This window comes from Primulina eburnea, chromosome 3 (genome assembly GCF_022965805.1).
Source record: "Primulina eburnea isolate SZY01 chromosome 3, ASM2296580v1, whole genome shotgun sequence".
Classification (NCBI taxonomy): domain Eukaryota; kingdom Viridiplantae; phylum Streptophyta; class Magnoliopsida; order Lamiales; family Gesneriaceae; genus Primulina; species Primulina eburnea.
In genome coordinates this window covers 5,794,662-5,818,129 of record NC_133103.1, presented here as the reverse complement: position 1 = coordinate 5,818,129, position 23,468 = coordinate 5,794,662, and the positions used below count along the sequence as shown (strand labels likewise).

Genomic DNA, 23,468 nt, shown 5'->3' with positions numbered 1-23,468 from the left:
GTAGGGTTATAAATACGCGTGGATGGAACGCCATTTTGCATTTTATATTTGGGCCGATTGGGCTTGTGTTCCATGGGTTAGGCCCAGATAAAAATTTGAGAAGACTTATTGATGATTATGGCCCTTTATGACAACCCAATTAATCTTGTGTGGACTTCAAGATTATGAAATAAAATTAGAGTGTTTTGGTTGTAATCAATGTTGGTAGACATTTTTGTTTGATTTTTAAGATTATGCAACTCTTTCATTCCTTGAAAATGATTGTCAAGCAAGTTCAATCAGACGTGAACAAAATACCTGATGTCCCGTGTTATTTCCCTAATACATAAGAATTGAAGTAGATAAATTCTTAGTCCATGAATTGATTATCCTTACTTAATTGGATCTTGGTTCTAAATGACGATTGCAAATATGGTGGTATTATGTTGATTTACGTAATGATATTAGAAGAAGATTATGATCTTCATTACTATCTTACCCTTTCGACTTATTCGTTTGTGTATTTAGTTGAGATTTACTCATCGTGGTTGTCAAATTTATTGTGTAACTCTGTGGATTAATATTTTATTAATGATATATATTCTCTTACAAAAATCATTATCAAATACTTATTTTAGCTCCCCATAGTTAGAATCCTGATTTCTCCCTTGCTAAGTTAAAATAAAAACTTTGATTTCTCGTTCGCCTAAATTCATCTAAAATATATGTTCACCTTTTTTCATAAAATGTGGCATAATGAACAAAGCAACTACTCCATTCTTTTTTGTCTAACTTAGGATTAAATTAAGTAAAACTCTTATTATCTAAATAACAACATCCGTCTAAAATATCTAGGCTCGAGTTCAGTTATTTACTGATTGACATGATATAGATATACTAGTTAGTCGTATCAATATTAAAGCTACACTTGATTTGAGATAAAAATGAAAAATAAACAAGAAGAGGCTCGAGCTCTCACATTTTGATAAACATGTTGATTTATATCATATTTTTTAGTTTATCTCTAATTCATATTCTCTATTTTTCATCTTTTATCATCTCATCAAAAAATTTCTGACTCATATCCTTAGAACATTACAAATATTCATTTTTTTTTATTCTTCATTTTCAAACACATGCACACACATTACATTATTGATTATTCGACTTAAATTAATTAATTCGATAAACTTGAAATAAATGATATAATCTGTTAAATAACTATATATTATATTATTTAACATAACATAAATTAAATGCCTATTCGACTCGATTTATTTAAAATAATACATCTGTTTTGTCATAAATTGCAAATAACAATCATCATTAATCATACATATATAAAATATAAATAAAGACCAACATAAACGATATATGTGATTTAAAAAACGACACATAAATTAGTCATTAAAAATACTAATATTTCAAATCACTGTACACTTGTCACAAATGCTCAGTAAGAGCATCTCGAAGTACATAGTGAGCCGACTTATCTTTTATTTGATGATTGTGTGCAATAAACTTTTGAAATCGAGTGTGCTCATCACGCGTCATTTCAATGTATGAGGTAAGTGCTTCGCGATAATCTGTGACTGACACATCATCAGTCTCTTTCTTTCATATTCAATAGCCATATTATGCATTATAATTATGTTGTCATAATACCATGCAGCATACGTTTACTCTTAACTCGTGTAGGTCCGGTGATTATCGCTCACTTTGATTGCAGTACATCAAATGCTCGTTCAACATATTTTCTACAGTTTTTTTGTCGTGCTGCAGAATATTTCTTCTGTAGACCTTGTAGATTGTGAATTGTTTGCCTAAAATGGTCCACTTTGGATATGTACCATCGGATAAATAATATAACACGGTGTGTTCTTATTCTTGTAAGACATAGTTAGCAGAATGAGCTGTCCTATTGGCCAAATCAACAAAGAGATGAAATTTTGACAACACATTAATATCGTTGTTTGAACCTGACTTACCAAAGTCCGCATATTATAACCACAACTCTAATCTGTTACGGCCTCTAAAATAATTGTTGATTTTCCGCTACGACTAGCATATTGTCCAACCCAACAAATTGGACGGTTTTTCCACTTCCAATGCATATGACTAGCATACATTTTTTCAAATTAAATTAAGTCGATAATAAGTATTTGTAATAAATTGTGTTAATTTTTTCTATCATGACTGAGTTCATTATTTTCATCTGGTGTTTACTATAAATAGTAAAATTATTATTAATTAATGGAAAAGATAAAACTATTCAGATAAATTAAAAGGAGATTAAAAAAAATTTAACATTAAAATGATTTTAAAATTCAAAAGAAAATTTTGAAATGGACAAAAAAAAATACAAGAGAACTCTTTTTGCATTTCTTGATGATGACATTTGTTTAATTTACCATCATCTTATTTGTTGCTCTGAATATACATTGACCCACCATATTTGGAGGATGTGTAACTCTCCAAAATGAAGAATGCAAGTTGGAGTTGTTTTCGTCTTCTCTATAGAGATGTCCTTAAAAAAACTACAATTCCATAATTCTTTAGTAAATATAGTGTTGTTCTATTTAATATAGGTGGTGAATAATCAGTGTCGCCCAGCGTTTGTAATAAATTTTTTTCTTTTTTTTGTTAATGCATTTGATTGATTGTGTATGCACTTGCTTCATTTGATTTTACTCGATGGAGCAGATCAAACTTAGTTATTCAATCATTTATACAACTGGTTTTTTGTCTGCGACTCCTGAACTTAGAAAAATGATCTCAATATTATTTATGGATTAAAAATAAGAGTGAGCCTCATGTGAGACAGTTTCACGGATCTTAATATGTGAAACGGGTCAACCCTACCGATATTCACAATAAAAAATAATATTATTAGCATAAAAAGTAATATTTTTTCATGGATGACCCAAATAATAAACTCGTCTAACAAATACGACCCGTGACACCATTTCTCACAAGTTTTTGCCTAAAAATAATGGTATGGTAGAGAGTCAATTTTAAAAATTTTGAATTTTAATTTACCAACGTTGATGATGGTAAATCTTTATTCTTTGAAAAAAAATATAGGAGAAGACAGACTTAAATATCTTTAGATACGTTGATTAATAATAAGAATTTTTATCGAAAACCATTTCAAACAAGGGTAGCATGGTCTTTTGATTTTCCTGTTTTTTTAAAATATTATTTAGGTTTTAGTGGTAACCATTTGGGAAGTTCGGAGCTCGTTGTGGAATTCAAGCTCGCACAGATGTGAACTGGACGAAGGATTTGGAACTTGAAAATGGACCCAGTTGCCACAGTGGTTGATAAGCTGAAAGAATATACGAAATCTACCCAACATTTTGCTCGCGGTCTCCTCAGTAGGCGAAAAGATTCTGACAACCGAAGTCCGGTAATCCTTTTTTTTTCCGCATATTTTGCAGTTTATAGTTTCATTTCTCGTTCGGATAGTTTATGTGATTTACTTTCTGAAAAATTACTTGTTTGTTGGGTGTGTGTGATACGGTTCGCTTGATGATTTTTCGGGAGTTCATTATTTTCTCTGGTTATTGTGTTTTGATCGGAAACTGGTGTTTAAGTCGTTGCTCATGGGCTGTATGTTTGATTTCTCTGTAAGTAAAATTGGCCGACTTTTTATAACGTATTTTCAATTATAAATTACTTGGATTGTCTTATGAGAATTTTGAATTGAGTTCGAGTGTGGAATGATCGAATCAGTTTTTGGTGTGTCTGTAATGATGGAGCTTAATTGCATCTGTCCATATAATGTAATCCTAGAAAGAGTCTCCTGTGAAAAATCTCTCTCGAGTGTTCAAGCAAACTTAGTCATCGTTTGGTATTTGTACAGCTGTAAGCATTCAGGTTTTGATTCATGAGTGAATATGGCAGTCAGTCTAGATGATGCAACTTTTCTCTTCTTGCTTCAATAGGGGCTTTTGGGTTAACGAGTTTTTTGTTTCCATAGGTAGAAACAAGCTATATGATGGGGCCTTACAGCCGTTCAAATGATATGATTTACAGATTGAAATCTTGAAGCGGTTGCAACGAGAAGCTTTTTCGGATATCATGAAGCTCAGGGACAGGCAAGACAAGGTGGAACGGATCCTTGCTTTCCATAAATCTTCCAAGGGAAATCCGTTTCAGGAAGCAAGTACTCATGTGAGAGGAAAAGTGGATGTGCTGGGCGGATTCTTCATTATGGATGGAGTTGACATACATAAATGTGATGTATTACGAAGATCAGGCATTAGGACGGGTATTGATGCGAGATTTACATTTGAAACTGCTGCCCGTGTGAAAGATACATTTCTGGCAGAATTTACGGCTGGTGGAACGGGGCAAGGCGATTCGTTTGGTGGGCCACTTTCACTTACAAAAGTTTTCTATGGAGCACGTTTAAGTAATTGGTTCTCTGCAGTTGCAGTTCCAATTGGTGCACAATGCAGGGATGTTGAAGTTGGAACAGATTCTCATCGGGTAAAATTTTTAAACTTGGCAACTTGGCGTCCTGATTTTTGACTCATTTTCATGTTGTGCATAATCTAAGGTGATCACCGAGTGACATTTTTTAAGTTATTTTTCTTATGCAGGAAAGGGCCCTTACTGATTATTCTGAGTTTGGTCCTCCTCTTCTGAGTCAACATAGTGACAGTGCTATTGGCATAACGGTGAGAAAGTCAAATGTTGTTGCCTCATGGGCTCATTTTGTTTCTGGTCTACGAACCCAAGTTCCTTCTGCGGGAATTACACTTGGCACTTTTGGTCAAGTTGTTTGGCAACTCTCTAGAAGCACAAAGCTCTCCCTTCTTGGCATGCACCAAGTGTCTAGGTCATCGAGTCAGAGGATCAGTCTTGGTGCATTGGCTCTCCCTATTAGCCTTTTCAAACGGAATAGAATTTCAGAGATATCCAGGGAGGAAGATAGTCCTACAGGTCGGGAAGGACACCTCTCGGATGGATATATTGCTCTGACGGTAAACTCAGAACTTGGTGAGAATACAAGAATTGGAGGCTGGATCGAGACCAAAAAATCAGACCCCGAATATTTCCAATGGGCAGTGACAATGCGTGATACCCCTGAAGGTGAATTCGGGTGGGGTTTGACCTTGAGTGGTTCACTACAAGGCCGGAAAAGTTGGGATCATTTCCAGGTTGAAACATATTTGAACTTGGACATTGGTAAAGGATTTAAAGTACAACCAGCTCTGATGTATGTGATGGATGAATCTACTCAATTTTCAGCCCTAATGCTCCGATCAAGTTGGTCCCTGTGACCGATATTCAGTTTATTTTCACTGTTTTTCTCAACATAATCGTTACTACTTATTTTTTTAGCATCTCAAAATAACTTTGTCGTTCCATTATAGTTTAATATTTGCGTTTATTAAGTACTTGTGATAAGCTTTTAACAATTAATTAATTAATTAATTATTGAAAAAAGAACACAAATGTAATTTATCTATCTTATTCAATATTAAAATTTAATTAATCAAACCAAACATATTATTATTTATTAAATGATTCTGCATCGTACTTAAATATTTTAATAATCACAAGATTATTTATCAATATAATTTTATCAATCCAACCAAATTGACTTTTGAGTATATCTTTTGTGAGATGGGTCCATCCGATCGATATTCACAATAAAAAATAATAATATTAGCATAAAAATTAATAGTTTTTTGTGTATGATCCAAACAAGAAATCCGTCTCACAAAATATGATCTGTGAAATCGTCTCACACAAGTTTTTGCCATGACTTTTTAGATAACACAAAATTTCCTATGAAAGCGTATCATGAGTCAATTTGTGAGATGATGCTGGGATTGTATTATCATACCCTACTCGAACTATTTTATGAATTTTTAAATCATCGAACCTGAAATCGATCACTTGCCTTAAATTACTCCCCAAACTCCCCTTGTTTCAAGTTTTCTCGCGAGGCTCGAACTCGTGAGAAAAAATGTCATCTCTATTAGGGTTGATATGTTTCATATATATATATATATATATATATATATATATATATATATATATATATATATATATATATATATATATATATATGAGATATATAACGTTAGACGTATACGCTTTAGAGAATTACTATACCTTAGATTTATGCCGTTACCTTTCAAATATAAGCAGGTTTCTTGTGAGACCGATCTATTTTCGTGAAATTTGTCAATACGATCCATAATTAAAATTAAAAGTAATATTCTTAAGATAAAGATACTATTTTTCATCAATGAGATCAAACTGAATATTTATCTGACAAATTAACATATGAGAATGTATAACGGGATTTTTTGTTTTCAGATATTATTTTATTAATTTATCAATATTAATAATTTATAAAATTAACCAAATTGGGATCATGGGTAAATATTATTTTAAGAAGTTATTAATTTATCCATATTGATTTATAAAATTTTATTTAAGTAGAAGGCTGTTAAAGAGTTTCACTTTCACACTGGTTAAATTAAATTACCCTACAGGTGAATGATAAAAGTCGGCCTTTTTTTGTAAATTCCTCCGTTTTCATAACCCACGCAGCCTCCGCAACATCAAATTCTTTGATAACACACACTCGCACTCATGGTATTCGGAGGACTTCATACAAAATCTGAATTCAGCTATCGTTTCGTATAATTTCAATCAATCTCTAGCATAAGGATTCATTTTTTTATTTGGGTTTTTGTTTTTCGGGTTAACGTCCAAGTAATGGCGACGGATCACTCGCATAGTTCACTCACTGCCGCCGCCGCCGCCGCCGCTGAAGACGATGTTGGAGTTAACAGCCCCGATTCTCGGCGTCCGGATGCGTGGGCTTCCGTTGTTAGGGGCAATTCGGAACGGATGTCCCCTCCCACAGCTTCCGCCGTATCCGCAGCCCCTGGGTTTTCTTCAGCCCCGCCGGGGCAGGCTTTGGGTTCTGGTAATTATTTGGGTGAGACCTCGGGTCACGAAGCCCAGCCTGAGAGTTCTGATGCTAACAGTGAAGGCAATGCGGGTGGACCGAGGAGATCTGCTTGGAACATTCCCTCAAACAGCGTCGTTGACGGGGGTTCATTTATCGGTGGGGATGTTTCTTGGCCTGCTCTTTCTGAATCCACCCGGCCTGGTCTGAGATCTTCGTTCGATTCCGTTAGACCAGGTTCTGATTTACCAGCCTCTACTTCTCAGGTGAAGATCATACTTTTTCTATCCTTGAGAATTTTAGGTTTGTAGATTTAATGGTGTAAACAATCCGATTTTGTTTCTCTTCAGTGATTGAGCCTTATATGTTTCTATCAATGTTATATTTCTCTTAAGTTCATTGGATTAACTGATAGTTTTTACGTCATGTTGTGTGTGTCTACCCTTGCTGACTTAAGAAAATGCGAAGTTTAATAATTTTCCTTATATATTTGCTCAAACTCATGTTTTTCGCTCACCTTTGTTAGTATGGCTTAACTGAAAAGCGTCCACTCCGATAAGTGGGTCAACGGATAAACTGAGACTGCAACCAAAATCTTTTCATCAATTCGAGCGTTAAGCCTTTTTGCGGATAAATAAAAAACGGACTTTTCTAGTAGTGTTGTCAGCACATTTCTTACCTTGATAATGTAATTTACGATAGGCCGATAAAGGTGGAAAATTCAATATTTTTAATATGATTTTGCATCCTTTAACACGCATATAGTAATTTATTGTGCGTGTTTTGTGTGTATCTAACTCGTATATCATACATATTTTGATTTTTACATATTTGTGGACGAATTATTTTTTAGCTTCCAAGTTTAACAGGCACAGTGTTGATCAGGTGAGTATTACTTGTTTGTTTGATACAACTTCATTCTATCTGGTGAAATGTTGATTTTTTTTCTTTTTGAATGAAAATTTCATTGATGAACGACATAAAATATAATCGTTTTGAATGATCTTGTAGGCTCCTATAATATCGACACCTCCTCGCAGACAAGTTAATGCTAATTCTTCTGCAAATAGTACAGCTCCTCCTACTAGGCCAAGATCTAGAAATCGTGGAGGAGGAGGTGGTGGAGGGAGCCCCTCAGTGAGTGGACCATCTCAAAATAATTTTGGCAGGCCATCTAACCCACCACCACCCCCGCCGCCGCCACCACCATTTCCGATTTTTGGATTGCCTTATGAGCTGATTCCTCCTATACTGAATACTCCTGTGAGAGGCACGAGACCTGTTGGAGGAGGTGAAGGTTCTCAGTCACATGTGGGAAATGATCATTCTTCCCCAAGAAATACTTCAAGAAGGGGGGGTAATTATGGGTCCCGCCCTCGTGGAGATGGCCCATATCATAGTAATCATGGAGGCTGGAGAGATCAAGATCGTAGAGATGTTCATCTTTCCCCTCATTATGGGCCTCCTCCTCCACTTGGATACATGCCACCTCCAATTCCCGCTGGTGCTCCCCCATTTATGGTGCCACCACCCGTGAGATTAATCCCTGGTCAAATGGGTTTTGGTAAGATACTGAACTATACTAAATTGAATTATTTGAACTTACTAACCATTATTTTGGATCTTTCAGATATGGCATCTCCTTTTATCTATGTTCCAACAGTGCATCCGGAGGCCTTTGGGGTTATGTCCATGGTTCCTCCATCACCACCACCACCTCTGCCTTATCCTGCTTCAAATGTGAATCCATTATCTAATTTGATTGTTAGTCAAATAGATTATTATTTCAGGTATTTTCTTTGGAACATCACTTCTCAAAAACCGAATTATGATGGCACTTCTTTCATTTGCTATATTCGTATGCTCACCCAGTTTTGTTTTCTGAATGACGTATTATGATGTGACAGTGATGTTAATTTGATGACTGATAATTTTCTGAAGTCAAACATGGATGATCACGGCTGGGTTCCCATTACTTTAATAGCCTCCTTTCCCCGAGTAAGTTGCACTTGCAACTGGTCCTGTGTGTAATTTATCCTAATATTTCTCGGATCCTCGTCATAAAAATCACACAGTTAACTATATTTTAAGGATCTTTTACTGATCTAACTCCATGATGAAGTTTGATTCCTTTTAAAAGGGAAAGATTGCTATGTAACTGGTAATGTCATTTTAACTTGGTGACAGCGACAAGCCAACAGTAGAGGAATACTCGATATTTCTTTTGTTAGGCAATGTCATGCTAGTCTTATATCAGTTGATGCTCGATTCTTGGGCTTCATGAGGGTCGGAAACCCTTCGGCCTTTTGGCTGTATTGATCTAATCTTAAAGCTGCATTGAATTTGTGAAGGAAAAAAAATTTAAATCAAAATGGAAATTGATATCTATATACGCCTTTTTATATATCCTTTCTTGTTTCGGTAAATCACAGTAAAAATTAAAATCTCTTCAGAAGTTGAAACAATAAAAAAACATTTTCCACTCTACGATGCCTGTGAGTTTTGAGAAATGTTTGGACTGACCTAGTGATCAGCAGATGTTGAACTGAATGTTTTACTTCTAAGAATCTCATATTTGCAGTAATTATATCCAATGCAAAGATCAAAGCTTTGCCGTGTGATTTGCTTTTCAGGTACATCTTTTGACACAGGATATCCCACTGATTTTGGAATCCTTGAGATGCTCGACAGTCGTGGAAGTACAGGTCAGTTTTTTTTTCTTTTCTTTTCTTTTTTTGCTGGTGTGATACTCTGTTTCAACTTATGTCAAATTTTGGTTTATCTTTCCATCCATGTCTTTTTGGTTACATGTAGTGCTGTATTGTCTGTTGAATTGTGCTCGAACTCATGTTATATATTTAACATTACATGAGTTCTTGCTATCGGGTAGATTATGAATCGGTGGAGAATAACCGTTCATTTTACTACTTGCTATCCCGTAGATTATCTATTGGTACTTGTACATTTTTTATGAGATAATTGAACATATCCAGGACAGAATATTTTTGTCATTCTGTCGCGCCATACTTCACAGGGAGACAAGGTGAGGCGAGTTCATGAATGGGACAAATGGTTAAACACTTCTGTAGCTACACCTGAAAACGCCTTAGCGACATCATTACAGGAAACATCACTTGATGATACAACGACCAATGAAAATGCCAATATTGACGCCCAGGTAGATATGGCATCTGGTCGGTTGACTGGATCGTCAAGGTTGGCTAATGGAGATGATGGTGTGGAAGAAGTCCACTCAATTAGTGTGTGAAAATCTCATCTCGTGATTAAAAGATTCGTGGATTCAGTCAAGGCTGGCACAGACAGATTCCTCCGGATGCATTTATTTACAAGCAACAATATATTTCAAAAATGAACTTTATATTATTTCAGGAATGAATGAGTGGAGAAGATGAGATATGGAAATCGAGAAGACAACCAGAGCAAACTCGGCTTTTTTGTTGGTACATGGATGGACACTGTTTTTTAATGGTTCGGTCGTTGACGGGAAAAATGTTTTACTTGCGGAGTACCCAGTGTACAAGGCATTATGAAATCGGAAAATTATTTTGATTCACCTTGATTTTGCCTTGAATTTTATAATTTTTATTCTTATTTGGTTACAATTTTGATATTGGAATGTTTCTATGCGGGTGGGTACCATTTATATCCTGCTGCACGGGGAAGTTGTACTCTCCTTGTAATATAATAGTTTTTTGCACTCCTGCGATACCCACATATCCTACGTTATATTCTTTACGGTTATGTTTGGTTTAAAATCCAATCCTATCCTATCCTATCCTATCCTATCAAATGTTTGGTTATATATATATATATCTCACATCAAATTATATTTTATGTTTTTTTAATAAAGTAATTAATTATTAAAATTGAGTAAAATTATATTTTATTATCTTATTTGAAATTTAATCCATCAAACTGAACAAATTTATTTTTTATCGTTTATTATTCCACAAACATTTTGATCTTCATACAAATTTTTTTTTTTGGAAAGTGAACAATAAATATAATTTAGAGTAAAAGGTTATCTTCCACGAAAAACTATAAATTATTTCATATATTATGATTTTACAATTAAAAAAATCGTTGATTTGATTTGATTTGCTTTGATGATCGGAACGATGTTGTTACAAGCAAACAATCTGTCCTTTGGATACATTTTCAACTTTCATTATTCGTTCCCTATTATTTTACCTTTTTGTTTTTACTTTATATCCTCTGCATGCCCTTTTGCTGGATACATCGTTATAGTGGTCAGTCATCGACCCATAAACTCAACTTTATTATTATGTGATCTAATATATCTCACATCAAAAAATTAAAAATCCACAGTTTCTTTAAATCTTTTTATGACCAAAAACAACTTTTTGTTGTGCTTTTTTTAATTTAATATCTTTATTGATAATCTTCGTTTATACACTATCTAAATATTAATGTATTAATAACACAATTATTTTTATTTTAAAAATTAATAATATGGTTAAATTTATTGATTGATATTTAATAATTCATTGATGAAAATATTATTAATTAAAAAAAGTTGCACTTTAGGCAATAAAGCATTGCAAAATACAAAATAAAAAACTGAAAAAAAATATCAATTTGATTTTTTAAAACCAAAACTTTAAAATAAAATTATATTAGGTTTAACAAAAAGTATTTTCTCGATTCAGGTTCATGACAAAGTTTCTCCCGGACATCTTGGAATTTTCATGTAATTATTTTGCTATATCCAAACCTTCGAACTGTTGGACAAGAAAACAAGTCTGAACTCTAAAGGTAAATTTTGAACAATAAACTCCTTTTCGTAAAAAAGGAGTCTGAACTTTGAAGGTTATAAATATTTTGTTGTCTTAGGCGTATGAACCACACCAATCCATCCCGAACTCGGAAGTTAAACTCTATTACCAATCCATCCCGAACTCGGAAGTTAAACTCTATTGCAGTGACGATACAGTAGGAACATCACTGCAACGCTTCCCCAAGAGCAAAGATGAAGATGAGCTAAGAAAAATAGTTCATCTCGTCAAGCCTTACCCGATAGAATTCACCCACTAACACGTCATCTTGTTGTGACACCTTGAACGGATTGCTGCGGCGACTGGAGGTCAATGGTTTCTCCAGCTCATTTAGGTCCTGTCATTCCTACTTATCAAGCATTGATGAACTCGAAAATCAGCTAGACCCGACTGGTTATCTTCTGCCATAAAATTATATTAGGTTCAAGAAAAAGTTTGAAATAAATTAGTGGTTAATTCAATTAAGTTTCGTATTAGTGTGGTCTCAAGACTCAAATGGCTGTGACATTAATCTGTAAAGCCAGATTTTTTTTCCAGACAAAATCAGTTATTTGGTAACCGACTTTTAATCGAGTCGGTTTAAAATTTGATTTTTCTAAAAATATAATCGGTTCGATTTGATTTTACTATTTTTTATTTCGATTTAGATCGATGGGACACCCCTGTAATATATGTAATATCATTCTATACTTCAACAGTGTACGATACGGTACGGTACGGTACGGCACGGCACATAGGGGGCGATAGCCGCTATAGTCGGGGGATTAGAACTGCGATATGTATTCTAATGTACAAAATGAATTTATTTTACGAAATTGTTATTAATTAACATTTTAATTTTATCTGATTTATTTGCTTAAACAGGGTCAGTCTAAATTGCCATACATAAATGGTAATAATAGAAACCCAATCAGCTTCCGTCAACCCCCGAGATATCTCCTCTCCTAAGTCTCCCCGTCGCCATCACCAATGGATGATGTGTGGAAAGACCTCAGCCTCTCTTCCCACAACCACGACTCCACCACCTCCATCTCCGCCGCGCAGCCACCTATCTCCGATCTGGACTTCCAAGACTTGCTTTCCTGCCCCTTGAACCAAATTCATCAGTCTAAAAGTGATGAACAAAAGAGTTACAGCAGTACTGTTTCAAAACCACAGATAAAGAATAGTCGATCTGCTTCTGGTAAGTGAACTCAAAACCCATCTTTACTAATTTCACGCTCAAAACTCGTTGTAATCTTTGGAGACGATCAGGTCCCTGTGTTGATGAAAATGCACGTGACAGAAAAATGATCAGATTGATGAAGAACAGAGAGTCGGCAGCCAGGTCTAGAGCAAGAAAACAGGTTTGTTTTTTTGGCAATTGCTAGCATATGTTTTCGGGGTGAAATGCATGTAGTAAAAATGTGTACGATTGTAAAAATATCAATCTCTCTCTTTTTTATCCCCCGATAATGGGATCGAACGAGAATTTTTAGCGTATTTTTTGGGTTATGTTTTCCTTTGGTTTTTGGTTTAAAAGACTGGTAATTTGTCTGTATATTTTAACATAACATGTTTTTTTGGTTTGTGATGAAAAGGCATATACGTACGAGTTAGAGCTTGAGGTTGCACATTTATTGAAAGAGAATGCCAGGCTTAGGCAACAACAAGAAAAGGTGAGTTCCTAAACAAATTAAATGCCATTTGATTTTCAGATTTAGCCACGATTTGATATATTTTAAAGGAAAAATGTTATTTTATTATTGACATTTTTGGGTTTTAATATTCTGACTTGTCAAAAATTTTGTTTTTCGTTTGATAATTTAGATTTTTTTTCTTGTTTTGTGTTTTTTTTAACCATTAAATTTATTATGTACTATTTATTTGAAAGTGATACTCACATATATATGATCCACGTAATAAGAATAAATATTGAAATGAATTTTAATTTGAATAATATGAACTTATGTATCATAAGAAAAATTGTTGTCAAATAAATTATATTAAATTATATAGATATTTTGTTTTGATCTTTTTACTTGGTTTGAGGTAAAAAGATCAAAACAAAAAATAATTTGATGAAAATCAAATTTTGATAAATTACATGAATAAATATCAAAACTCACATCAATAAAATTGCATTTTTGAATATTTTAGAAGATTATTTGAAATTCACGTACTTGGTGTCTCATAATAAAGTATTATATAAAAAAAAATCACTGAATATATAATTACGATTTCTGGAAAAAAATTATGGTAAATTTTAATAAATAAAATATAATGTTAAATCGCTTAAAAGTACTATCTAATAGTAGGTTAAAATTAATCGTCCCTGCTGATGTATTTCACTGTTGGGATAAATTTATCTGTACTCGCTCATTTTTCTTTTAAATTTGCAGGTGTGTGTTGCAGCTGGCGATCGACGTCCCAAAAATCATAGGCTTTGCAGCCTTTACAGAACCTTAACAGCCCCATTTTAAGTAGATTTGGCCTACTACATCTACATTGTAAAGTTTCATGTGTTTTTCAAGTGGCTTCTATGTTGTAACATCCAGGAAAAATTATTTTTCCGATGTGAAAATAGGCTGCTGAAAAGTAGAAAGTTGAGCCATATACTTATGCAACATTGTATTAATGGTCATCTTTTGTTTGATGGAAATATGGATTCGGTTTTTTGTTGCTTTTCAAGTTATGTATAATCTAAAAGTGTGTACGTACAATATATTCGTATTTCAATGAATCGTTATTCTTCGATAAAATCATCGAAAATCGATATAAAATATTGAAAATATAGTACTAATATATAATATTTGAATATTAATTGTTTTATATCTGATACAAAAAATTAAAATTTTGAGTATAAAATTGGAGCAAATTTATTAATAACAACATTTGTTATATATATATTTGGGTATCAAAAATCATATATTAGTATTAAATTTGAAACAATTGATATTCAAATATCATATATTAGTATTATATTTTTAATATTTTGTGCAGATTTTATTCAAGAAAATACACGTAGGTTCATAAAATTCAAACACATTTTGTTATGGATGAGATATTATAAATATCTAATTTTAATTTTGTTTTTACTTTTTACCTTAAGAGATCTATTGTTTCACTATCTCGAAGTTGGTCCACATGTTATCGTTTTATCATTACTACATTATCAAATAAAGTGTACATTTACGAATGTTATTTAATCTATGGCGTAAAATAATAATGAGCAAGATTGGTATTGAGGAGGACCATATAATATAATAAATTAATTGGTTGGAATATGTCTCGCCACTAATGGCCACACAATTTGTCTGGGTTAGATTGATGAGATCCAAATTTATTTGTATGTCTTTTATTTTTACTATTTCATTTCATTTTACTTTTTTTTTCTCATAGCTCAATATTAATGTATAAGGCTGCTATTTAAACTTTTAATTTTGATATACTGCATATCTATCGTGTACATCTATTTGAGCATCGATGATGTGTCACTCACCTATTGGATGTGATGAAATATAGAAAAATTGTACATTCAATAGGTGAGTAATACCTCATCGATGTTCACATAGATGTGCACGATAGATATACAACATATCAAAACTTATTTAAACCTTTTTCACCAGTTAATAATTTTTATAGGAAGCTGACGTCATGAGGTACAGTTCTTGTTGACTAATTATACATATTTTCAATTATTTTCTCGTACTGTAGAGGCTGTTATAAATTTGTTTTAAAGATAATCGGTTGGCTTTTATTTGGGCATTTTATTACAAAAGAAAAATATGTCATAAGTGGACCCACCTGTATTACTTTGGAAATTTATTTCGCGGGGCCCACCAAAGCTATGCGGGCATTCCAATTATTGATCTCTTATAAATGGAACAGTGGAAATTAGGCTGTTTATCCGTTTGTTTGGTTTTTTACTTATTTTTTCGATTTTTAGTTTTAGAAATATATAATTTGATATTTAAATCATTTTTTTCAATTTTTGAATTCGATTTTCTACTAAAACAGCTCGATTATTTAGTTTGATTAATTGTAATTCAGTATGATATAATTATTTAAATTAATAATATAAATATATCGCAAAACATAATATTTTATCTTTTTACGTTATTTCTTAATAAAATATTTAAATATTAAATTTAAATAAATTATATAAATAATAATTAACTAAAAATTATTCAAAATGATTATTTATTCCCTAAATATCATATTAAAAAATATATAATATAAATAAATATTAATTTAATAAAATTTGATTTTTTCCATCAATTTAGTTTTGACATATATAATTCGAACCGAACCAAATAAACTTTTGTTTTAACATTTATATCCGAATTACAAAATCCAGATTTCATTTCGATTTGGTTAGTTTTTTCGATTTGTATTTTTTATTTTTTTCGATTTTATCTCAAGTTTAAACCCCTCTAGTTTAATATATGCTTCAACCACAATCGCAATCTTAAACTCATTTGTTAAAAAATAAATCCCGTTTGACTTTTCTTATAAAAATATAAGTTCGTCTTCACAATTATATTCAAATACTTAAACCGTTTCCGCCTAATTTAATAACGGATTAGAAAAGTCGAGTTTGGGGGAAAAAGGTATCAATAAGTAATTCGTTCATGCAGCATATGGACAGGTGGGTAAACTTTTATGAGTTAGTCTCATATGAGATCGTCTCACGGGTCATAATCCGTGAGACGGGTCAACCCTACCCATATTCACAATAAAAAATAATACTCTTAGCATAAAAATTAATACTTTTTCATGGGTGAACTAAATAAGAGATCCGTCTCACAAATACAACCCGTGAGACCGTCTCACATAAGTTTTTGCAAACTTTTATTCATATTAGTGCCAAAATACACGTTTGTATTATAATAAATATAAAATAATAATAGGAAAATAAATAAGAAAGGTTGAGAATAGGAATGGGTAATCCAACCCAAAGAGTGGAAATACATATTTTCATGTTTATGGGAATAACCATATTCCCGTGTTCGACATACTTTTGTTTATGTTTTGATAAAGCTTAAATTCAGCGTAAAAATGAATATCCTCTTGAAACCAAAGAATTTCTAAGGTTGTGTCTTGGGAAAATTGATTTCGATTATATTTTTTTTTTGTTTACAATGGAATAATAAATTAAATGTTAGATTTACATGTTACTTATTTACACATTAGTGAGATAAAATATAACGAATTTCAAATTATATTATTATTAAGTGAACTTGAAATACATCATAATTAACATGAAAATATTATATAAAAATTTATGGTTAAATATAATTATAAGGACTAATTTATGATATTTATTAAATATTATTATTAAGTATTTCAGTCCTTAAACATTTCGAGATAGTATTTTATTCTTTACATTTTTAAAAAACAACACATTACTCCTCAATATTAAATTTTTGGTTAAATATAATTATAAGGACTAATTTATTATATTTATTAATTTTTAAGAACTGAAATGGATATAAAAATCTATTCTATTTTATTAAAATTGAGGATATAATAGAAACTGTCAAGGACACCAATATATATATATATATAAATATATATTTGTCCCTCCATTATGGACAAATTAACAAAAATTGTTTTCTAACAAAATTGCATTGTAATCTCGAACAATTTCTTATTATTACGTTTGAATTCTCATTAAATATAAATCAAATAAATTATAAAAAAAATTGTTGAATGCATCTGTATATTAGTTAATAGTTAGTAAATAAAAATATTGTGGAAAGATAAAGACGGTTAATAATTACATATTTATATACAAATATATAAATTTATCATAGTTTTTTTATAAATCTAATTTTGTATTTTGGGGTTTCTCATAAAAAATTCGAATATGTTTTCAAGATCTATATTTATTCAAAAATTGAATATGCGCATTTAAATAATTTTTTAAAATAAAAATAAAAAAATAATATATTTAATATCTTAGATACCAACCAATTACTGCATTTGATATCAAATCCATTCTATCTAATTATTTAATTTTGTTTAAAAGTAATAGTATTTTGATACATTTTTATTTTTATTAAGATATCTCTCACACACACACACACACACAGATATATATATATATATATATATATATATATATATATATATATATATAATGTGTGTAAATATAAAACATTGATAAAATTACAAATAAAAAAATAATACCCACGTAAAAAAATTAATAACGAAATTTTCATTTCTTATTTAAATTTTTTTTATTTTAAAATAAAAATAAAACGTAAAAAATAACTAATCTTTTATTTCAAAAATAAGACTGACGACTTGATTTAAAAATAGGGAAAAATTTGTGTGAGATGATGTCACATGTCGTATTTTGTGAGACAGATCTCTTATTTTGGTCATTTATAAAAAAAATATTACTTTTTATGCTAAGAGTATTACTTTTTATTGTGAATATCAGTAGGATTGACTCGTCTCACAGATAAAGATTCGTGAGACCGTCTCCCAAAAAACCTACTCTTAAAAATAATCAAATAACTTAATGGCCAGCAGCCCATCCACAATTTGTTCCATTCCTCTTCCGCTCTGGCTGCAATCTGCATGACTTAGAGTTAAGACGCTGGAGCAAACCACCGGAAAATTACCTGAAAGGCAATGTGGACGCGACGGTGTTTCTCAATCACTGGTTACTGGTGTCTTCTCCGCTACTCTCAAGGCTCTGTTATAATAGCGTTTCTTGGCAGCCTCCCTAGTTTCCATGAACCAGTTGTAGCCGAGGCATTGGTGATTTATGCTTTAAGTTCTTCCGGTTTGGGATTGAGATTAATTACTGCAAATTACTTTCTTTGGATTTACAAAAGTTTACTTTTGTTCTAGGAGATCAAAACCAGGCTGATCGTCCAAATTATGTATTCAAGTTGACATTATTTTCTCAACTCTTTTTACCAATCTACCTCTATTTAATTTAATTTCCTATAAATTTTTGCATCCAATTAAAACATCGGGAAAATACAAAATTTATTTATAAAATTTACTGTAACGACCACGGGCTATCCCGATCTTGGGCTCTCTCGGGGGCCTTTTCCCGTCCATGGTCGTTACAATAAAGAAAATTTACGGTTTCAATAATTTTTTAAATTTGTGTGAAAAACACATACAAACCTAAATATAGGAGAGAATTGAAGAATATGTGCTTTTACCCCCGAAAATAAAGACAGGATACGCAAATTCCAGGTAATATACGTCATTATAATATGGATGCTTGTTTTATTAGTCATAAGGTACACGTTATATTTTTATATAATGTGTGTCTAATTAATCTAATATATAAAAGAAGCCAACAGTTGCAATTTCATTTCTTTAATTAAAAAACTTGAAAACATAAATGAGATTTTCATTATTTCGCCTATCACTTTCATTTCAAAATAAATAAAATTATAAAGATTAATGCTCTTTCACCACATCAACTTATTCTTCCAATCAATAAGGTCATGGACTGCCACTGACCTCTTGGTCAAGTAACATCACAATTCACGATCCCCCACCCCTAGTAAAAAAAAAACAAAGGTCATGGACTGGATTCACACCGAGCCCGTCGTGAAATATTATAAAATTTAAAAATAGAAAAACATTAGATGGCAAGCATCACTAATCCAACTTCAAGGAATCGGGACACTCAACTTCCCACATTCAAAATCAGCCATCTTCACCATAGTCACCGCAAAATAATTACTCAAGAACTTCTTCCTCAAATAGCTGATCACCTTCCCTTCTTTTTGTTGAATCAAACCAAACAAATAAGCAATACTGACAAGGCTAAAACATCTCCATCTCCTTTCTTTGACATACTTCTCCAACCCCTTTTCAATTCTCACAAATTCATCATCGTTTGTTTGCTCGTGTCCTTTCGTTTTTCCTAAGAAAGCCTCACCAAGACACCTAGCAAGAATAACACCGCCTTCCAAGGCGGAACATCCACCTTGCCCCAAATCCGGTGTCATAGGATGAAACGCGTCCCCGGCTACACAAACGTTGTTTTTCAGAATATTTCCTAGTAAAATGTTCCAAGGTAGTCTGAATTTCAAAGGAGCATAGTTGATGAAGTCTAACTCGGTTCTCCCTACAACGTCAGATACTTGTATTGGTGCACTTCGAACATTGGTCACCACAAATTGCTTCATTTCCGCAGGGGTTGGTTCGTCCCCTTCATCTGTAGTTTACAGATACAAAATCCCCGTTACGTTGTGTCAAAATCTAATCTTTTTAAGTAAAAATGCCAGGAAAGTAACATATAAGAAATCGTGTTTACGATAACGACTTACGTTTGAAGATGGAAGGATCGAAAGTGCATGCCCAATACACACTCTTGTCACTACTAGGAATAAGGCCATATCGCACGCCACCCTCCAAATGCACGTGGATCTTCGGTTCGTATGCGTGTGGATTCGGGTAGTTTACAAAGCCTCTTATTGATGATCTCCCACAGCTAACTGCATTTTGAAGCCCCAGCCATTTTGCTACTATAGAATTCACTCCATCACACCCAATCAACACCTGGATTTAGAATTAAAACATCAATAATTCTTGGTTTTTGTGTGCTAATACGAAAAACATGATTTGCAAGGACATCTCGAAGATACTTTAGTTTTTATCACCGATCCATCTGCGAGATGCACGAGTTTGAATTTCCCAGATTCTTCGATCAAAACAACTTTTGAAGAGAATCGGATGGTTCCCTCCGGCAATTCACCCGCCAAGGTTTCTAATAAAATTTTCCTTCTCACACATCGGTTTTCAAATTTGCTGCAAAACAAATAGTTATCTGAAAATCAATTCCAAAAACGATTTTGGGATTATATATTCATCTTTGAAAAGTTACTCTGTGTATATTTGACGACCAAAAGGGATATGATTTTGTTATGTGGACCAAATTTATACCGATGACCCACACCAGATGAACTAATTAAGGTTAAATTAGCGACTAAACTATGTATAATTTATTATATCAACTAAAATAACTGAAGAGACCATAACATAGCAAGTTTGTTTTCAATTTCCATTTACCAAACTATCCAACAAAATAACAGCCACCATCTTAGTGGCAACTTAAAAGCTGCGAAACTCACAATTTTACATTTGCCTCGGAGGATCTCTGAGAAGTAGGCTGGTTGGAATTCGCTGAAGCAAGTTGATATCTGCACCCAACAATTACTTCAAAACATCTAAATCAAAATAAAGAACAATTTATTTTATTATTGGAGATAGACCCACCCTTGAATTTGCACAGAGCTTTTCCTCAGCAAATCTCCAATCCCAAGTGCATCCAGCGCCCTCCACGCATTTGTCCACATCGTCAGCGCAAACCCAGTAATCCTTAAATTCTCCGATGATTCTAACACCAGGCTCCGTATCCCCAATCTTCAAAAGTCATTTCATCAGCTCAAAAAAACAACTACTACAAACATAATCTTAACTATTCGAATCTGAACATACGCCGATACCTGTGAAGCCCCAAGGCCGTGGCCAGACCCGAAATGCCAGCCCCAACTACAACAATATCTTCACACTTCGCCGAGTCCATTAGATTAATCTTGTCTGAATTGGAATGGAAGATGAAGCAAGTTGTTTCAAATAAAGCAGCTAAATTTATAGAAGCAGAATTTTTACCAATGTACCATATTTTCCACTTTGTTTGATTTGATTGGGCATTCATATGAGAGGGATATTTTAGTTCAAAGTTTAGGAAAAAACTTTGAAGTGATGCACGCATGAATGCTTTGACTTAGCAAGTTGGCCGCCGGTTGAATACTACATTGAGCCGCCAGTTGAGAATTCTTGATAAATTACAGTGAACCTCCATTTTATATCTCACTCACTCTTTGATTCCATTTGTTGGTCTTTGATAATTAAATAATATTTAATGATGCAACATTTTCATCACAATTTATATTTAAACGCACACATGTTTTGACTGCTGTTAATATATTATTATTATTATTATTATTATTATTAGATATTATTACGAAGAGGACTAGACCCAAGACTAGGATAGAGAAAGGGTGAGACCAACCAACTGGGGTAAGCCGGGTCTCCTAATTATTATATTTTCATTATCTTGTTTTATGTAATAAATAAATATATTGATGAAAGCCCTCTTCTCCGGCTAAGTTTTTTCGTTACGGTTCGGCTGTTTTCTTTTATCTTTCCCCAATTATAAATTAAGCCTACGAGAGGCGCCATCTTTATCGACATTCGATTCTGGGGTTTTTTTTAAAAATATAATATTTTTAAAAGTTATTTATTAAAATATAGCAGATTTAAAAGTTTTACAAAAATATAGTAATCCGGAGGTTGGATTTCCGGATTCAGAATCCGCAGCAGTATGACACGGATTCTCCGTCGGCGACGGTTTAACCCCAACCGTCGCTAATAGCGACGTATTTCAAAAACCGTCGCCATTTGCGACGGTTTAACAACAACCGTCGCTAAGGCAAGGATTTGCACCGAGTATTTGACGAATTCTGGAGCAGTTTTTTTTTTTTTCGGTCCGTGTCTTTTTTTTTTTTATAAAACTTCAGTGATTCTCTTTCCCTTATAAATTGCGTCGATCGTGTGCTTAACGAAATTCTTAATTTGATTTGATAGTTTTCTGTCGCATATCAGAATTTGAGGGAATTGCGCCGACTCTCAGTAATTCAGAATTTGATTTTTGAGAATTGTGTTGAGTATCAGAATTTCGGAGAATTGCACCAAGACTAATTCGAATTTCTGTTTTTTCTTTCTACATTTAATTGTTTTTTGTATATTATTTCTGATAATGTTTGTAAAGACAGAAAACTATCAAATCAAATTAAGAATTCCGTTAAGCACACGATCGACGCAATTTATAAGGGAAAGAGAATCACTGAATTGTTATATATATAAAAAAAAAGACACGGACCGAAGAAAAAATACTGCTCAAGAAGAGTGTCGAAACAGAAAAGTTGAGTTGAAGGATAGGATGAATTCGTCAAATACTCGGTGGATGAGAATGTGAGTAGGAAAGAAAATCCTTGCCTTAGCGACGATTGTTGTTAAAACTGTCGCAAATTGCGACGGTTGTTGAATACCGTCGCTATTAGCGACGGTTTTTAGTTAAACCGTCGCCGATGGAGAATCCGTGTCAGTCTGCTGCGGATTCTGAATCCGGAAATCCAACCTCCGGATTACTATATTTTTGTAAAACTTTTAAATCTGCTATATTTTAATAAATAACTTTTAAAAATATTATATTTTTAAAAAAAACCCTTCGATTCTGCTACTAAAAAAATTTTGCTTAAAAATCCCCGAGTAAGTCTCTTGTGAGACGGTCCTCCCAAATCTTTATTTGCGAGACGAGTAAATCCTATCGATATTCACAATAAAAAGTAATACTCTTAGCATGAAAAATAATATTTTTTATGGATTGCTCAACAAAATACGATTCATAAGACCGTCTCACATAAATTTTTGCCAAAATCCCCGCATGATAAATGAGATAAAATTTGATTTCAAATCACCAAATATTTTATTATATAAAAAGTAATGAGACCTAAATTAAATCGTTTTCGGTAAATTTAATAAAACGTAACCCACGTCGACAAAAATTTCTAAATTAAGTATACTTCCTAATAATAGACCGTTCGCACGTCGACTTTCACTGTAGCACAAAATCCCAAAGAGTCATTACTTTTTTTATTTTTTGGATAGCTACTATTAATTGTCCCACATCGGTAGGATAAATA

General features: G+C 32.7%; 4 protein-coding genes across 8 annotated transcripts; 3 read left to right on the top strand and 1 right to left on the bottom strand.

The window, feature by feature from the left end:
• Nucleotides 1-3,186: 3,186 nt before the first annotated feature.
• LOC140825733 (uncharacterized) lies at nucleotides 3,187-5,368 on the top strand. 3 transcript variants are annotated; one of them, XM_073187670.1, is made up of 3 exons: nucleotides 3,187-3,388; nucleotides 4,018-4,473; nucleotides 4,587-5,368. In XM_073187670.1, exons 1-3 carry the CDS (start codon nucleotides 3,278-3,280, stop codon nucleotides 5,268-5,270), a joined length of 1,251 nt encoding a protein of 416 aa, XP_073043771.1. In that variant the 5' UTR covers nucleotides 3,187-3,277; the 3' UTR covers nucleotides 5,271-5,368. The 3 variants fall into 3 exon arrangements, with proteins under 3 accessions (XP_073043771.1, XP_073043772.1, XP_073043773.1); XM_073187671.1 differs by having other exon boundaries at nucleotides 3,196-3,388; nucleotides 3,962-4,473; XM_073187672.1 differs by having other exon boundaries at nucleotides 3,254-3,388; nucleotides 3,966-4,473.
• Nucleotides 5,369-6,532: 1,164 nt separating this feature from the next.
• Nucleotides 6,533-10,637, top strand: LOC140825732 (la-related protein 1C-like). 2 transcript variants are annotated; one of them, XM_073187668.1, is made up of 6 exons: nucleotides 6,534-7,185; nucleotides 7,931-8,483; nucleotides 8,550-8,709; nucleotides 8,827-8,917; nucleotides 9,553-9,624; nucleotides 9,954-10,637. In XM_073187668.1, the coding sequence occupies exons 1-6, from the start codon at nucleotides 6,724-6,726 to the stop codon at nucleotides 10,185-10,187; spliced, it is 1,572 nt and encodes a 523-aa protein (XP_073043769.1). In that variant the 5' UTR covers nucleotides 6,534-6,723; the 3' UTR covers nucleotides 10,188-10,637. The 2 variants fall into 2 exon arrangements, with proteins under 2 accessions (XP_073043768.1, XP_073043769.1); XM_073187667.1 differs by having other exon boundaries at nucleotides 6,533-7,185; nucleotides 7,931-8,709.
• Nucleotides 10,638-12,518: 1,881 nt separating this feature from the next.
• On the top strand, nucleotides 12,519-14,323 carry LOC140828095 (protein FD-like). Its single transcript, XM_073191077.1, has 4 exons — nucleotides 12,519-12,919; nucleotides 12,991-13,082; nucleotides 13,317-13,394; nucleotides 14,118-14,323. Exons 1-4 carry the CDS (start codon nucleotides 12,706-12,708, stop codon nucleotides 14,196-14,198), a joined length of 465 nt encoding a protein of 154 aa, XP_073047178.1. The 5' UTR covers nucleotides 12,519-12,705; the 3' UTR covers nucleotides 14,199-14,323.
• A 4,725-nt stretch (nucleotides 14,324-19,048) lies between these two features.
• Nucleotides 19,049-21,527, bottom strand: LOC140828094 (monooxygenase 2-like). 2 transcript variants are annotated; one of them, XM_073191076.1, is made up of 7 exons: nucleotides 21,381-21,527; nucleotides 21,207-21,300; nucleotides 20,977-21,123; nucleotides 20,832-20,900; nucleotides 20,346-20,508; nucleotides 20,028-20,259; nucleotides 19,049-19,915 (listed from the first exon to the last, which is right to left on the bottom strand). In XM_073191076.1, the coding sequence occupies exons 1-7, from the start codon at nucleotides 21,412-21,414 to the stop codon at nucleotides 19,365-19,367; spliced, it is 1,290 nt and encodes a 429-aa protein (XP_073047177.1). In that variant the 5' UTR covers nucleotides 21,415-21,527; the 3' UTR covers nucleotides 19,049-19,364. The 2 variants fall into 2 exon arrangements, with proteins under 2 accessions (XP_073047177.1, XP_073047176.1); XM_073191075.1 differs by having other exon boundaries at nucleotides 21,373-21,503.
• Nucleotides 21,528-23,468: the final 1,941 nt, after the last annotated feature.

What these genes read in the sequence shown, in the direction of transcription:
- LOC140825732 (XM_073187667.1), top strand. Translation starts at nt 6,724, where the DNA reads ATGGCGACGGATCACTCGCATAGTTCACTCACTGCCGCCGCCGCCGCC. An exon ending in TAATAGCCTCCTTTCCCCGA is followed by an intron (nt 8,918 to 9,552) that starts GTAAGTTGCACT and finishes TTTGCTTTTCAG; the next exon opens with GTACATCTTTTGACACAGGA. An exon ending in CGACAGTCGTGGAAGTACAG is followed by an intron (nt 9,625 to 9,953) that starts GTCAGTTTTTTT and finishes CATACTTCACAG; the next exon opens with GGAGACAAGGTGAGGCGAGT.
- LOC140828095 (XM_073191077.1), top strand. Translation starts at nt 12,706, where the DNA reads ATGGATGATGTGTGGAAAGACCTCAGCCTCTCTTCCCACAACCACGAC. An exon ending in GAATAGTCGATCTGCTTCTG is followed by an intron (nt 12,920 to 12,990) that starts GTAAGTGAACTC and finishes GGAGACGATCAG; the next exon opens with GTCCCTGTGTTGATGAAAAT. An exon ending in GGTCTAGAGCAAGAAAACAG is followed by an intron (nt 13,083 to 13,316) that starts GTTTGTTTTTTT and finishes TGTGATGAAAAG; the next exon opens with GCATATACGTACGAGTTAGA.
- LOC140828094 (XM_073191075.1), bottom strand. Translation starts at nt 21,475, where the DNA reads ATGCGTGCATCACTTCAAAGTTTTTTCCTAAACTTTGAACTAAAATAT. An exon ending in GTGGAAAATATGGTACATTG is followed by an intron (nt 21,301 to 21,372) that starts GTAAAAATTCTG and finishes ATTCCAATTCAG; the next exon opens with ACAAGATTAATCTAATGGAC. An exon ending in AGCTCTGTGCAAATTCAAGG is followed by an intron (nt 20,901 to 20,976) that starts GTGGGTCTATCT and finishes TGTTGGGTGCAG; the next exon opens with ATATCAACTTGCTTCAGCGA.
- LOC140825733 (XM_073187670.1), top strand. Translation starts at nt 3,278, where the DNA reads ATGGACCCAGTTGCCACAGTGGTTGATAAGCTGAAAGAATATACGAAA. An exon ending in ATTCTGACAACCGAAGTCCG is followed by an intron (nt 3,389 to 4,017) that starts GTAATCCTTTTT and finishes TATGATTTACAG; the next exon opens with ATTGAAATCTTGAAGCGGTT. An exon ending in TTGGAACAGATTCTCATCGG is followed by an intron (nt 4,474 to 4,586) that starts GTAAAATTTTTA and finishes TTTCTTATGCAG; the next exon opens with GAAAGGGCCCTTACTGATTA.